At 38.2% G+C, this 14,873-nt stretch overlaps 1 protein-coding gene across 5 annotated transcripts in view; it reads left to right on the forward strand.

Annotated features, from left to right (window-relative positions):
* Positions 1–11,573, forward strand: part of LOC581773 (SH3 and multiple ankyrin repeat domains protein 3) — a 97,905-nt gene extending 86,332 nt beyond the window's left edge. For 4 of the 5 annotated variants that reach the window (XM_030988675.1, XM_030988677.1, XM_030988678.1 and 1 more), the window contains 5 exons: positions 2,585–2,741; positions 3,634–3,705; positions 4,174–4,245; positions 4,738–6,765; positions 7,256–11,573. In XM_030988675.1, coding sequence (XP_030844535.1) covers positions 2,585–2,741; positions 3,634–3,705; positions 4,174–4,245; positions 4,738–6,765; positions 7,256–7,470 — 2,544 coding nt within the window. In that variant the 3' untranslated portion in view covers positions 7,471–11,573. The remainder of the gene's footprint in view (positions 1–2,584; positions 2,742–3,633; positions 3,706–4,173; positions 4,246–4,737; positions 6,766–7,255) is intronic. The other variant, XM_030988676.1, reaches the window with a different exon arrangement.
* The last annotated feature ends 3,300 nt before the right edge of the window (positions 11,574–14,873 follow it).

A 14,873-nucleotide genomic window follows, 5' to 3' on the forward strand; every position in this document is an offset into this window, starting at 1 on the left:
CTTTTCCTGCTTGTTTTTGCTTATTATTGCTTATTCTTTTTCATTTTTTTCTTTCTCTTTAGTTGCTTGCCCTTTAAAATGTCATGTTAATGTGATTCATGCTCAGCAGCGTCATGAGTGGAGGGTTATTAATACAATGTTTGGTTTATTGTTAGCTCAAAACCACAACACACTCTCTCTTTCAACGTCATTACTAAACTACAAACCACTACATGATGATGACTAATCAAGGAAAGGGGTGGGATTCGTACATGAATTTGTAGCTCAAAACTAAAATTTATCCTCTTTAAATTGATCCTAAATAAAAATTAATCCTCTTAATTTGGTTCTGGTAAAGATGTCTGATCCTTTGCTAGGCTACTCCTATTTTTTGTCATTATGAAAAATGTCTCCTAAAAATGGAGTGCTTTTCAGATGCTCTCATAATATGGCAAACATAGCAGTGTTTGGACCAAACAGTCATGGCATAAGACTGTGTAGTCCCATATACTCATTTTTGTGAGCAGTGCATATGCTTTTTCACGAAGATCTAGGCAATTTGTTGGTTATGAAACTACGCAGTAAACACCGATTCCTGTGTAGTACATAATAAATCTTTCCAAACTGCTTATAGACAGTTTCTTTCATAGTCTTTTTCTTTTTATTGTGTGACCAGAACTCAAGTTTATCTTTAACATTTATACAAAACCAGACTCCCATGCCTAAACAAGCCCCCTTGTGAAGCCCAAAAGATCAAATTAAGTTGTGGCTGTTTCGTCAAATCTAAAAGTAGCTCCTGTGTGGGTGGTGTAAGTAGACTGCAAAGCCTGGTCCGATTACCATTCCAATTTTAAACCCCATTTATTCCCTCTCGGGACAGTTGTGCTGGGTTTCAGACGTTGTCATTTCTGGCTTCCTGTTCTTGGAAAGAAATGTTTGTAACGATGGTGTTTTTTGTGGATAAATTTAGATTGTGACTGAAATATTTCAAGGTCATTTTTCCTCTCTCCTTGTCTTTCCCTCTCTATCCCTGTCCCCTCTCCCATATCTCTCTCTCTCTCTCTCTCTCTCTGTTCTCATTCCCTAACACACTGTCTCATTCCTCCCCCTTCAATCACCCTCCCTCTCCCACATCTTCTCCTTCTCCCACCACTCTCTGTCCCCTCCCATTCCCCCATCTCTCTCCCTCTGTCTACCTTTCTTTCTCTTTCTCTAACTCTTTCCAAAATAGTTTTTGCTAGCAACCATTTCCAATGACTCATTGTTTAATTTTCTTTTTTTTACTTACTCAGTTGCCTAATTTACTCCATTCTTGTGTCATGGAGCTCAAATTACTTCAACCACTGTACAGTTAGTTGACCACCTGTACAGACTATATAATTAAGTTACTAAAATCCTGACTGTCAATAACCAGTGTTTGAATGACGGCTTAAGATAAAGACAGGGAATGGTGTTACTACTACCCCAGATTAAAGACTCTGTCAAAAGTGAACAATGGGATGAATGAAAAGCTTATAAAGCATAGATTACGATAATATTGCTTATATGCTATTTTAGTGTCTTTCAGAGGAGTATAAACTGCTTTCTGAAAACCCCAAATCTATAGCCTTGACAATTGGAAGTTGTCAACCTAAAAACTAGCTATCGACTTGATGACATCATCTTATGTGGACTACGCATATTCACAGTGACTTGCATTAATTAAGCATGGCTCATCGCCTGATCTATATCTGTAGGCTAGCTGATTTAATCCACTTGATATGTGGTCACCGAAACTGCAACAATTTTAACCTCTATTGACCTCTAATTTGGAGGGGAGCAGAAAATTAGGTTTTAAATTGCTTTTGTGCAATAGTGAAAGGGAAAAAAATTGTTTTTTCTTGAATATTTGTATTCTACATTCATTCAGCTTTTCATTACTTTAAAGTTGTATATTCATCGGATAGGGTCTTTAATGAGATTTGCCATATATACCAATCAACCAACATAATGTGTGTAGTTGGGATGGGATGGACAAAGGATGGTGTTAAAATAAATTGAAAGAGGAAAAGAGCGATACATGTGGGGAAAGAGAGAGAGAGAGAGAGAGAGGGGGGTGGGGAGAGAGAAGGGGAAGGGAGATAGGGAGGGAGGAGGGAAGAAGGAAGAAGGAAAGGGGACAGAAGGGGGGGGGGTAGAAAGAGAGAGCCTAGGAAGAAAGAGTAAATGAATGAGTATGAAAGTTGGAAAGGATAAACAAGTAAAGAAGAGTTTAATATGAGAAAGAAGGAGATAGCAATAAAATCATTTGTTTGAAAATATTTATAATTAGAATAACGTTCAGTAATATACTGTTATTATGCTTCTTTGACTCTTTATTTCATGATGTCATCTCTCATGGAATCTCTGCTTCATAAAATCTATCTAAATTTCATATCACATCTCTCTCATTTCTGCATTTCTCTTAAGATACTCCTCTGTTTGTCAATTGCATTAAATGTATTCTTTCTTCCTTCATGAATGTACCGGTATCTCAAGAAAAAAAAAGAATCTCATGAAATAAAGTGTAAATATTTTAATCAGTTGTCTTTTTTTCTGTCCCATTCCATCTCACTCTCCCATCTAGATTAATGGTGAAGATGTATCGTCAGCCCCTCACCAGTATGTGGTCAACCTGGTGGTCAGCTCACCAGATACCATTGTCATCAAGATCATCACGGTGCCCAACTCCAAGGCGTATTCCTGGCTCAAAGAGGGCGGCACACTCAGACGATCAGGAAACGGTACGTCCTGGGGGCCCGTTTCATAAAACTTTTTATCTATAACAATTGCAAAATTTCTATGGCAAATTTGCTCTCAGCCAATCACGTGCCATGATTTCAGTAGCTTATAACAGTAGCTTGTAACTTGTTATTGATATCAAGTTTTGTGAAACAGGGCCCTGATTATCTCAAGGACTAGGAAGATCAAGGGGGAGTTCTACCCTGATGTTAATTCTTTATATGCCACAAAAATAATCTCCATGGCCCTGTTGCACAAAATTTACCATTGATGGTAACTTTTTGATCAATGGTAACTACAATGGAAACCTTGATTGGCTGTTGAGCCCTGTTACCATGGTAGTTGCCATTGATAGCAAATTTACCGTCAATCGTAAGTTGTATGCAATGGGACCCATGTGTCTACTTATTTTGAAATGCTTCAAGATTATTCAACTGTTTCTGATGCAAGATTAAGAACTACTGGTGCTATTAAGGGTTGTCAAGGAGCTAAACAAGACCAGAAATGTGTAATTTTGCAAAGCCATTGTGTTGCACAGAGCAAAAGATTCCTCAATCGATGCCTATTGTTGCCTGTGTGGCCAATGGGCAAAGGGGTAAAATTTGAATAACAGCCTAACAGTCAATGCCTAAGGATTGCCCTATAGTGTAGTCATTAAGATACTCTCTTACATGTCTATCGATACAGTCAAACCTGCTTTAGTGACCACCTGTCTACAAAGACCACATTTTTGGTTTTCCTTGAAAATGGTATCTCATTGAAACATGTACTAAAGGAACCTGTCTACAAAGATCACTTTTTCTGTTTCCCTTGGGCGATTGCTATAGACAGGTTTGACTGTATAACCAACTCCTCATCCTCATCATCTGTTTTTTTTTTCCCTTGTCTTTCTAGGTCCGCATCTTCCAATAAGCACACCAGCCACCAAATCAATCGCCATCTCCAGTCAAGACCAGAATTCCAACAGTGAGTCACGCAAGCAGTAAAGCCCCACTGTACTACTTATAGCTACCTGCGCCCTCTATATAGCAAATAATGCCTAAGCGGTGCCCATTGGTCCCCCATGATCCTCTTTTTGTTATGTTAATTGAGAGCTGATTTGATGAGAAAACCACCTGTCAGTGACCTTGAAGAGTGGTCTAATCCCTCCTGTAAACTAGTATAGATGGGCTTTAATTCTTTTTAAAATCTTCAAATTAGTTCCAAGTAGTTAAATTTAAAGCCATATACCTTTTGCAACTGTTTTATATTTTGTTCTTCAAATTGCCATTTCATAACACCGTGTGTTTAAGAACATGTATTGGAAGGAACACATGTACCTGGAAACGGTTTGTGACTAAAGCATGGGCTAATTTTATTTGAACAATGGTTTTATTTCAAACATTTGTATTCTTGAGATTTAATATGTCTGTGTGTTTTTATTTTAATACCCAGGTCCAAGCATTCCTGTCAGCACACCAACAACAAGGTCTATCTCCATCTCAAGCCAAGAGCAACATGCTGTTGGTGAGTGTTCACCAGTTATTTCATGTATATATATTCATGAGAACAGTACAGGTCCTAGAATATTTCCTTGTGGAACTCCCATCCCAGTCAGGACATTAATTTAAAACTGCTCTCATTTGCTGTTGGTGAGTGTTGACCAGTTATTTCATGTATATATATATTCATGGGAACAGTACAGGTCCCAGAATAGTTCCTTGTGGAACTCCTGCCCCAGTCAGAACATTAATTTCAAACTGTTCTCATTCTTTTTCCTCATGTCTATATCTGCCTGCCACCAATGAAACAGTCATGGAAAAGCTTACAGTTGCTGTGTCTGTTACTTATTTTGCTAACAGCATTGTGATGTACAGTGTCTACTTTCTGCATATAACATGACACAGTTATTTGAAGAATCACTACAATGTTGCAAACATTTTGTAGGATATGTACAGAAGTAATATGCATGTAGAAATTAATTCTTGTGGTTTTGTTTGTTCTTTTTCTTTCATGCAGATGAACTGGACAAAGCAATAGACAGCGCAAGCACAACTCCAAAGTATGTTTCACCTGCATCTTCTCGTTGTTCCAGTATACAAGAAGATGAGCCTAAAACCGCATCGATACGCAAGCGTCCCATCAGGCAAGTGAGTCAGCAACAACTTAAAGGAATATTCCAGCGACAGGGGAGTTCATCAAGCGAGACCAATCTGAATTCCATGCCAGACGATGCCTTTGTTCAAAAACCAGCAGTGCCTGTTCTACCCTCATCCAAATTTAACACAGTTGCAAGAATGTCGAACTCTAAATCTCCACGTCAACAGAGCCTGGAGGAGATCCACAGTTCAGTAGCTCGCAGGAGCTCTGGCGGGTCAGATTCAGCAGTTTCGTCATTGCATTCATCGCCCGCATCGTCAAATTCGTACATGACAGCTTCAAGTGTCACGGACAGTGCTGTGCATTTGAAAACGGAGCGTACAGCTTCCAATCCCTCCCTAGCGATGGACTTAAAGAATGTGAGCCCAAAATCGTTGCAAGGAACTGCTAAGAAGCCAAGTCCTATGCCTCCAACGAGGTCCCAGTCCCTTATGGATATCTCTATTGCAAACTCAGTGAATAATTCACCAATGTTGAGACGTGCCGGTGACGGTGACACCCTCCAGAGACGGCCCATCGGGAATGGTGTATCACCTAGCTCTTCTACAATGGCTGTCGAAATCGAGGTTCACAGGTCTGCAAGTGGAAATGACTCAAGTGATGATTCATCAAGTACAGGTTCCTTTGCCAGTGCCATTGCGCTAGCAGCAGCCAAAATGGAAAAGAAGAAAGAGAGCGAAGAACCAACACCTCAGAAATCCTCTGCCTTTGAGATGGCCATGGCTGCTAAACAAAATTATGCGCAACCAACAGGGGAAGGGCAGAACTTGAACCGTAATCAAAATCAAAATGTTGAGAGTCCTTCGTCAACGCAGGTTGCGCTGCAAGAAGCTATAGCAAAACGAAAGCAAAGACTTGAATCAGTAAGCGATAATAAATCGGGTAATATAGAGGATACGATACGCAAGTATAAACAGCAAGATAGAGCTGCGCGACCTAAAACGGGGCAGGCTGCCTTCTTGGATGCGATCGCTAAGAGGCGAAGCATCGTGGAATCGCAGAGCCCAAGCTCCGAGGAGGAATCATCGAGTGAGTCCATGCCCAGCTCACCGATGGGTCGATTCCCACCCGTGAAGCCTTCAAATGCCCGGAAGACCAGTCCTGCAAATAATTCCAGACCAAGCGGAAATCAAATCGCCGAAGCTGCTAGTGCCATGCAGAACAAGATTGCTAGCAGACCACCAATAAAGGAAGAAAAGAGTCGGCATAAGAATGTCATCCGTGTGTCCCCAAGAAATAAGAATGAAGACTCCACGGACAGTTCGGATGGCGACGTTCCACCCATCTCGGTTAAAAACTTGAAGCAGAGCTTCGAGAAATCGAAGAAGCTCTCACCTCGCGATTCCAAAGCGCTGTTACTTTCCCCTGTCAGGGAGGATGAAACCTTTTTAAACTCCCCAATTCCACCTCCACCTGCCTTCCTGGAGAACGACACGTCCAACCTGACCTCCGAGAATATGACCCCAGAGAACTCACATCAACTGGACATTGATATACTGCCTCCTCCACCAAGTTTCATAGAGGACGGCGACCAGGGCAAGTTCCGCCGTGAACAACCGTTCGACACGGCCAGCATGGTGTCATCGGTGTCATCGGTATCGACGATGTCGAGCTACAGCACGATGTCAACAGATCCGAGCAGTAACGATGGTTTTGAACCGATCGGAGAGGAGTCGCACAGCAACAGCAACACCTTGAGGTCGGATGTTTCATCATCCGGGTCGTCATCTTCGACGCTGACGATGATGTCGACGGGAGAGACCAATGATAATTGGATTAAGGCGGCGCCCCCTGTTGCCACGAAGCCGTCTAAGAAGAGTCTGATCAACGACAACGACATCACCAATGGGGTTACCAATGGCAACGATAATCACAACCCATCTCAAGGTAAGCTGATAGTATTTCAGTCATGGAATACAACTGTATTTGAAATTGGGTTGTTCTCTACAGTGTACAGAACAAGGCAGAAGAATTTTTCAAAATGACTTGAACAGGAAGAAATTTTATGTTCTTGTGTTTCTAGATAGAAGCACTGCAATTGCTCGGCCCAGTACATTAACTAAATGAATAGCAAAGGAATACCTCTGGTTCTGAACAGATACCACTTAACATTTTAGCAACTGCGTGTTAAATACCATTTCTACTTGTTTGAAAAAAATAAATATGAAATTAAACATCTAGTTAACTCATTTTTTGGGCACATAACAGGTAATTTTTGCTAAATACAATAACAAGATGAAGTTAATATCTTAAAATTTCAGATGAACAGGTGCTCAAAAGCTACTGAGGCATTACTTTCCAGACCTTGAATTTTCATTTGATGGCTTGGACCGAGATTGCCTCTAATATCCTCTTTTCTTTGGTTTCCTCCATACAGCTATAAAGAGCGTGTCAGAATGGACGGTAGAAGACGTGAGCGATTGGCTTGAGGAGCTGAACCTTGGTGAGTACAAGGAGAGCTTCACAGACAATGCAATCAGCGGGGAGCATTTGACCTCTCTCGGCAAGGAAGACCTTTCGGAGCTGGGGGTCAAGAGGCTAGGTCATAGGTTAACCATCATCAAAGCGCTTCAAAAACTGCAGAATCAGTGAATTCCATGAGGTTTCCTCAGAGTGGGGAGCATTTGACCTCTCTCAGCAAGGACGACCTTTCAGAGCTGGGGGTCAAAAGGCTAGGTCATAGGTTAACCATCATCAAAGCTCTTCAAAAACTGCAGAATTAGTGAATTCCGTGAGGTTTCCACATATTTTGTATCATGACATTATATTGTACTTTTGAAATTTACTTGAATAGATGACACACGTGCCTGTGATGATGAAGAGGTCATTTCAAGGGTCAAAGGGGAAAGGTCGAATGTCATCGGTGCATCCATAGATGCATGTATAGGGAAATCTATTTTGCTTTACCCTCTCACATCGTCTAATAATAATATGCTCTTCTGTATGACTTCTCTCAGAAGATGTGATGGTAGACGGGTCAAGGGTCAAAGTTTGGGGGTCATTATTTGGATCCTTTAAACAGATGAAATCCATATGTGGCTTTTTATACTACTCTATAGAATGATGGGCTGTTAAACTGCTAGCGTATGTATCCCAGTTTAATAAATATTATTGTGTTATAGCCTGCAGGTATAGAGGTCAAGTGTAAACAGCATTCTTAAAAGGTATAATACAAAATTGCAATCTCCATTTGTGATAACATATGTTCAAGTATCACAGGGGTTGGTTTGAAATTACACATCGTCTGCATTGCACACACACCCACACAAAATATTCAAGTTGTCTTCCCTTCACACAAATCGAACCTTCCTTTTCAACTACATTTCAGAAAATTAGGGATGTAGATGTTATTGTTGTGCGTTGTAAATCTTGAGCTGCAAAACAATTGATCTGTTATTAAAGGCTAAGCCAAAATGGGCTTCATAATGTAGTGGCATAACAAGTCTTTTTGACAGAACACCATTAAAATACAAATTGGTATTCTAAGTGGTTATCTGCAGTGTACCAATATATGATCCATGGAAGGGTACATTTTCTTTGCATGGGGAGATTGAGTGCAGATACATTGTCAATTATCTCATCCATAAATCTTTTTTGTTAGTCTTTTAGGAATTGCAGAGTAGACCAATTTCTGAATTGTCCCTTGTCCCACACAAAAAAGGAGATACATTTCCAAAGATACACAAGAGTATACATAAATGTGCATTCATATTTGTAATTTATTTGTACTTTTGTAACAATCTGAAATTTAAGTTATGTGTCTTTAACAAATGAATTTCCAAACTACCTTGCTATAGAATATGTCATTATTATGAACCAGTCCAAAAAATTATTGTGTTTTATGTTTTAAAATAAATTCCCATCGTAAGATGATTGAGGTTTTTTTAAGTTTATTGATTTCAACTCAGTGGAACTAAAATATTTTTGCTGTGATAAATAGAAATAGTTAACAACTTTTGAATGATTAATATCCTGGTTTAGCTATATGAACATGTAGATCATATGAAATCCACAAAATTTAATGGGAGCCAGTAACTACTGTGAAATCCAATTTTAGATTAGTATCGGTGGTGTGCATGGAATTTCAAATGTGTCTTCCAAGAGTGACTTTTGATCTAGCTTTAACATTAATTAATCTCTAGTCAAGAGAGTTAACATTATAGAAGTGGAGAATGAGAATAATTAATGCCAATTAGAGGAGGGAAATGTGATTCATTTACATTTAAACACTTGACTTCTTTGGGTTTAAAGATTGCACAATGAAAATATACATTAAAATGGGTAGATGCACAGTTTGTTGCTAAAAAACTTTTGATTTAATTTGAATGAGGAAAAAAGCTCTCCTATAAAAAATAATAAAACTGCTTTTATTAAGGATGCAAAGCTAGTGATATGTCTTTTTGAAGTATCTACCTTGATCTCAAAATATTGGTAGTTTCTCACTTTATAAAATGATTGAAAGCAAAAAAATAGGTCTTAACAATTCATAGTTTTTTGTAAGGGGGTGAAACTAAGCATTGTAGTAGACCTGTCATGTTCCATTTTCTCCTTTTTGTCACGAGATTTCATATTCCATATTCTTAAAAATACACTCAAGCATAATATAGTGACATGTTTTGAACGATTATTAAGCCACATTTTTTGTTTAAGGCAGAACACATTTCTATCATTCCTGTACGCTTCCTATCTGTACTGTGCTGTTAATAATATTGCTTTCGTATGAATCATTTCCAATTGTCACTTGTCTCTGTTTTAAATGAAGGTGGTGAATCGATTTTGCAGGCCTACTCGGTAAAATCCATAAATCAGTTGTATAATTATTTATGACGATATTATACAATGTCATAGGAGTGTGCAAGCTTTCTGTAGCATCCTCTGTACAATAATGTAAATCTGACTTTTTATTTTTTAGTGGGAATGATAGGTTCTTGGCAGATTTGCCAGTACTCAATAATTTTACACTATTCTTTTTCATTTATTTAAAAGAATTATGGAACATTTATGTTGTATTACTGCAGTATGGCAAATTTTATGTGTTTTCTGGAGTTTGCAAAATTCAGACACTCCCTGTTATCAATTTTATAAGATAATTTTCAAACACAAGAATATAAATTTATCATTATCACTGCACCATTCCAGTTGTCAACTCATAATCAGACTTGAAATTACAAAAAATAGAAGACAAAAATAGTAATGTCTTATTTATAGAGGTGCAATCCTACAGATTCGCAATTCAACTTCTAAAGAATGCCTGACAAAACAGGATAGAAACTGGTTTATTATCCAGAAGAAATGTTTGATTATTGAAATAAACTGTTTGATTAAGATTTAATTGTCTTTGCGATATAAATACAGGTACATAGAGTGTGAGGAATACAGTGAGGAATTATTATTTTCAGATGATGGTGCAAAATAATCATGACCTGAATTTTCTATTCATCCAGTATCTGCTAATTAATTATGATCGGTATCACCATAGTCTCTTGTAATGCTGACTTGTAGACTGTATGTCAGCGATACAGTGAGGAATTATTATTTTCAGATGATGGTGCAAAATAATCATGACCTGAATTTTCTATTCATCCAGTATCTGCTAATTAATTATGATCGGTATCACCATAGTCTCTTGTAATGCTGACTTGTCCATCATATCACAAATTAGCTTTTCACAAGCAGTCACAAGCCTGCATTGTCCTCGTATATCCCTACATCATCTTTATATTTACAGGCATTAGTGACAAAACGCTAAATATAATATTCTATTCCTATATGTCTGTTTCATATATATAAAAAATGAAAACAATGTTAGTCTTCTTTTTTTCTTCAAATATGTAGAAGCAATTCTTTCTTTTCTGGAATTGCATTTTGTTTGAAGTGATGTTTTGTAATAACCTCTCTTGTGTATCATCTCATTATATATATGTATTATTCAGTTGCATTTGTGTTGCATATTATTTGCATTTGTTTACTTGAATTCCGTACACCCTATATATGTATTTATTTCATTACAAAATTTGTCTATGATATTTATTGGTTTATACTTTATATACATGTGAAGTTGCAGAGAAAGTATAAGATTTATTAATGCTGTTGCATGAGGATTAAACAATTATGGAAGGACATGCAGAACTCTATGTAAATATTGGTGAATTGTCATCTACAGAAATACTTTTAAAATACCTAAATCAATAATTTTGTGCAAAGATAATGAAACAAAATAAATTATATAAATTGCTATTACAGAATAATGTGTACTTGAAAAAGTGCTAATTGATAAGAAAATATGACAGAATATTTTGTTTGATTATATATGTAATTGATTTTGAAAGAAAAAGATAACTTTTGATGATATAATATGAGCGGGCTTCTCTTGTATAAAATGATATTGAAAAAATGTATTTATGTATTATGTGAATTCAGTTCTAGGAATTCAAGATGTTCATATACCTTGCCTCTTACGTTTTTGATTGATTTCAACTTTTTTGTGACTATTTGAAACCGGAAATTCAGAAATTATATACAAAGCCATGATACCTGTAAATCTTCCCTTGTAATGATTATGTTTTATAGTCGTAGTTATCATGCATTGGATTCTGATTTCATTCTGAAAAGACAGGAAGATTAAAGAAATAAAAAAGAGATATGAAAAAGTTTATTCTTATAGTCAAGAGAAAATAAATTTGGAAAAGATGCTAGATGTCGTTTCATTGTTGGTTTGTTATTTTATTCTGTTGTTTTCTTGAACATGTAGTTCTCTTTGATCTGATATTTCATGTCCATATCTTCCTCTCTTTCTCTCTCTCTCTCTCTCTCCCCCTCTCTTTCTCCAATTCTACCCCATGATGATAGTAGAGTCAAAGTGTGTAGACCCCGCTGATATTTTTCGGGGACAAAGGTTTTTAAGTGTTTTTGAGTTGTTTGGAGGTCAATGATTAAAATTAGCTTGGGTAGTCCCCTCCTAACCCACGGCAACTCTTGTAGGGGTCAAAATAAGGTCAAAATGGGGTCAATAGGGGGTTAATTTTTTTAAATGCCCTGATTATGTTAAAAGACATGTCAAATTGTTTGTCTCGTCATACTGAACAAAAAAGTTTACATGATCATATACCCCTGACCTCCCGTTAAGAAGTTATGGCCGGAAAAGTCAAAAGGTCAACGAACTTTCATTTGAGTGCAAAATACACTAAAAGTGTTAGGATCGATCAATTTTCATGTTTGTTGTGTCTATTTATATGTATTTTGATTTAGAAATTTGAATGAAACAATTTCTACTTAAGAAGACCGTATTCAAAAGATATAAGGGGTCAAAATAAGGTCATTTGGGGTCAAATGAGCTCCTTTGGGATCAAAATACACTAACAGACTTAGAAGTTATTTGTGTCAAATTATGTGTAAATTGATGAATAATAGTGAATGATTTTTTTTTTTTTTAAATTTAGAAAACCATATTCAATTGATGTAAGGAGTCATTACAAGGCCAAAATGGGGTCATTTGGGGTCAAAAATGTTTAATTGACCTAAATTGTGCTGTAATGCACTCTCACACTGAATGAGAAAGAGCAGTTTCATTCTAGGGTTAAAATACGATAGGAGTGACAACAAAGCCATGTTCATTTTTTTTAAGTGTCACAATGCAGTTTACATGTAATTTAACTGGTGGCCACAATGTCAAATTAGCTTGATTGTTTTTATCTGCCCATCAGTTACATACACAACCCTGCGCTCTCTTACTAGGTATGGTAAATGTCTTAATTTGTTGCAACATACCTTTAAGGACGGATAGATGTGACAAATCAGAGGTTCTACGCATAGTCGGAATCTTCAGAGACAGAGTCTTGATCATTATCGATATCCGAATCGGAGTCAGACTGTGGAGATTGGTCATCTGCTGGTATTAGGTTGGTCAAACGTGTAGGCAATGCAGGCTTGGTGTATCGAAGTGGGATGCAGTTGCCATCTTTCATGTGCCATCCATGGTGGAGAGGTGATGGAGGAGCATCTGGACTCCTGAAGTTCAGGAAGATGTATGCCTGATAGTTGGCTCGTCTGGCCTTCATCTGATGTGAGTCGCAATCAGGTGGCATTCTATGTGTTGCTTTTTTCTTCATACTCTCCCACTTTTTTGCTCTTGCCTCTGCTAAACTTGTACTAGTTTTGTCTTTGTAGATGAACTTAATTGTGAATTGCTCCATGTCGATTTGGGTGTCTTCTGATACAGGCAGCTGTTTCCCAAGTCCTTGGAGCAAACTCCTTCCTTCCCCTGACTTCATTGCCGATTCAAAGATGGATGGTTTGCCATGGCCATAGAAGCCAGAGACAGCGTCTGCACCAGTATGAACATGAAAGGGGACAATGACATCTGCCACTTCAGGACTGCAAAGCTTCTTACAGTCATAGACGAAGCCCTTCCTCTTGATGCCTAATGGTCCTTCAATCTGATGGGCTGCGTATGCTGCTAGAACCATAACATCTGTGTCTTCTGCATCGATAACAACAGTGTCTTCCACACCTGACTGTCTTAGTTGGTAATACACATAGAGAAGGATGGTGTCCGCTTCTGTGTGTTGGCATGTGAATTGCTCTAATTCTGTGCCCTTCTGCAGATCTGAGCAACGATCTCTCACTGAGTATTTATAAGTCGTCTCTTGGTGTTCTAATGACATGATCTTGAACTCTGCATTCAGAAACTGTTGGAGCCGAACTTTGTTGCCTGGATTTTTGAACATATCATTGAACAGCCTGGATGTTGGCAGTGGATCATCTCTTCTCATAAATACATTTCGGCTACCTCCTACATAAGAAACGCCTGTACGCCTCTGATGTTCACTATCCTTGATACTCTCATCTAGGTCATAGGGATCATTCACAAAGAAAATTGTGGTCGCCTTTCTGTGACGACCTACAACTATGTTGTAAATCTTGTTTGCATAATCGCCCCACGTGTAATCTGTACCATTCTACTTCTCTCTATCCTCTGCTGATGGAGTACTAAGTCTCCAAATGAATCCCATGGCGACGAGTGCAATGTAGTTGTTTAGCGAGTTTATCTCCTCAAGATTGAGCTTGTCAACCAACTTTGATTTCATCACCTTTCTCAGTGTTCCGTTCACGTTAAAGATAGGTAGACATTCATCTGTAACACGATATTGCATTACATCGCTCAGTCGAAATGTGTCCTCACATTTCTGAGCAAGAGAGATTACCTCTGTCATGGCCTTGTTCTCCATTGCATCAGTCTTTGTAACCCGAGATGTTCCTTTAACAATTGGTGGCTTGGTGAAACTGCAGCGTGAATTCCTGTGCATCGTGTCATCAAAGTTCTTCTCATCGGAAAACATCCTCTCTTTGATAATTGATTGAACAAGCACTTCACCATCTTTGTGCGCATTCTCAAAGTTAACGGCCAGCTGATCGGATGCCATCATACCAGAAAACATAGACTAGTGTTAACAGACAAGGGAAATTCCCTAACATTGCTTATGTCTCATTGGTCAGAAGTTTAGGAAGCCATTTTGCTGTTTTGGAGAACAAGGCCATGACAGAGGTAATCTCTCTTGCTCAGGGATTCATTTGGAGACTTAGTACTCCATCAGCAGAGGATAGAGAGAAGCAGGATGGTACAGATTACACGTGGGGCGATTATGCAAACAAGATTTACAACATAGTTGCAGGTCGTCACAGAAAGGCGACCACAATTTTCTTTGTGAATGATCCCTATGACCTAGATGAGAGTATCAAGGATAGTGAACATCAGAGGCGTACAGGCGTTACTTATGTAGGAGGTAGCCGAAATGTATTTATGAGAAGAGATGATCCACTGCCAACATCAAGGCTGTTCAATGATATGTTCAAAAATCCAGACAACAAAGTTCGGCTCCAACAGTTTCTGAATGCAGAGTTCAAGATCATGTCATTAGAACACCCAGAGACGACTTATATATACTCAGTGAGAGATCGTTGCTCAGATCTGCAGAAGGGCACAGAATTAGAGCAAT

This window comes from Strongylocentrotus purpuratus, unplaced genomic scaffold, assembly GCF_000002235.5.
Source record: "Strongylocentrotus purpuratus isolate Spur 01 unplaced genomic scaffold, Spur_5.0 spur5_scaffold_17, whole genome shotgun sequence".
NCBI lineage: Eukaryota > Metazoa > Echinodermata > Echinoidea > Camarodonta > Strongylocentrotidae > Strongylocentrotus > Strongylocentrotus purpuratus.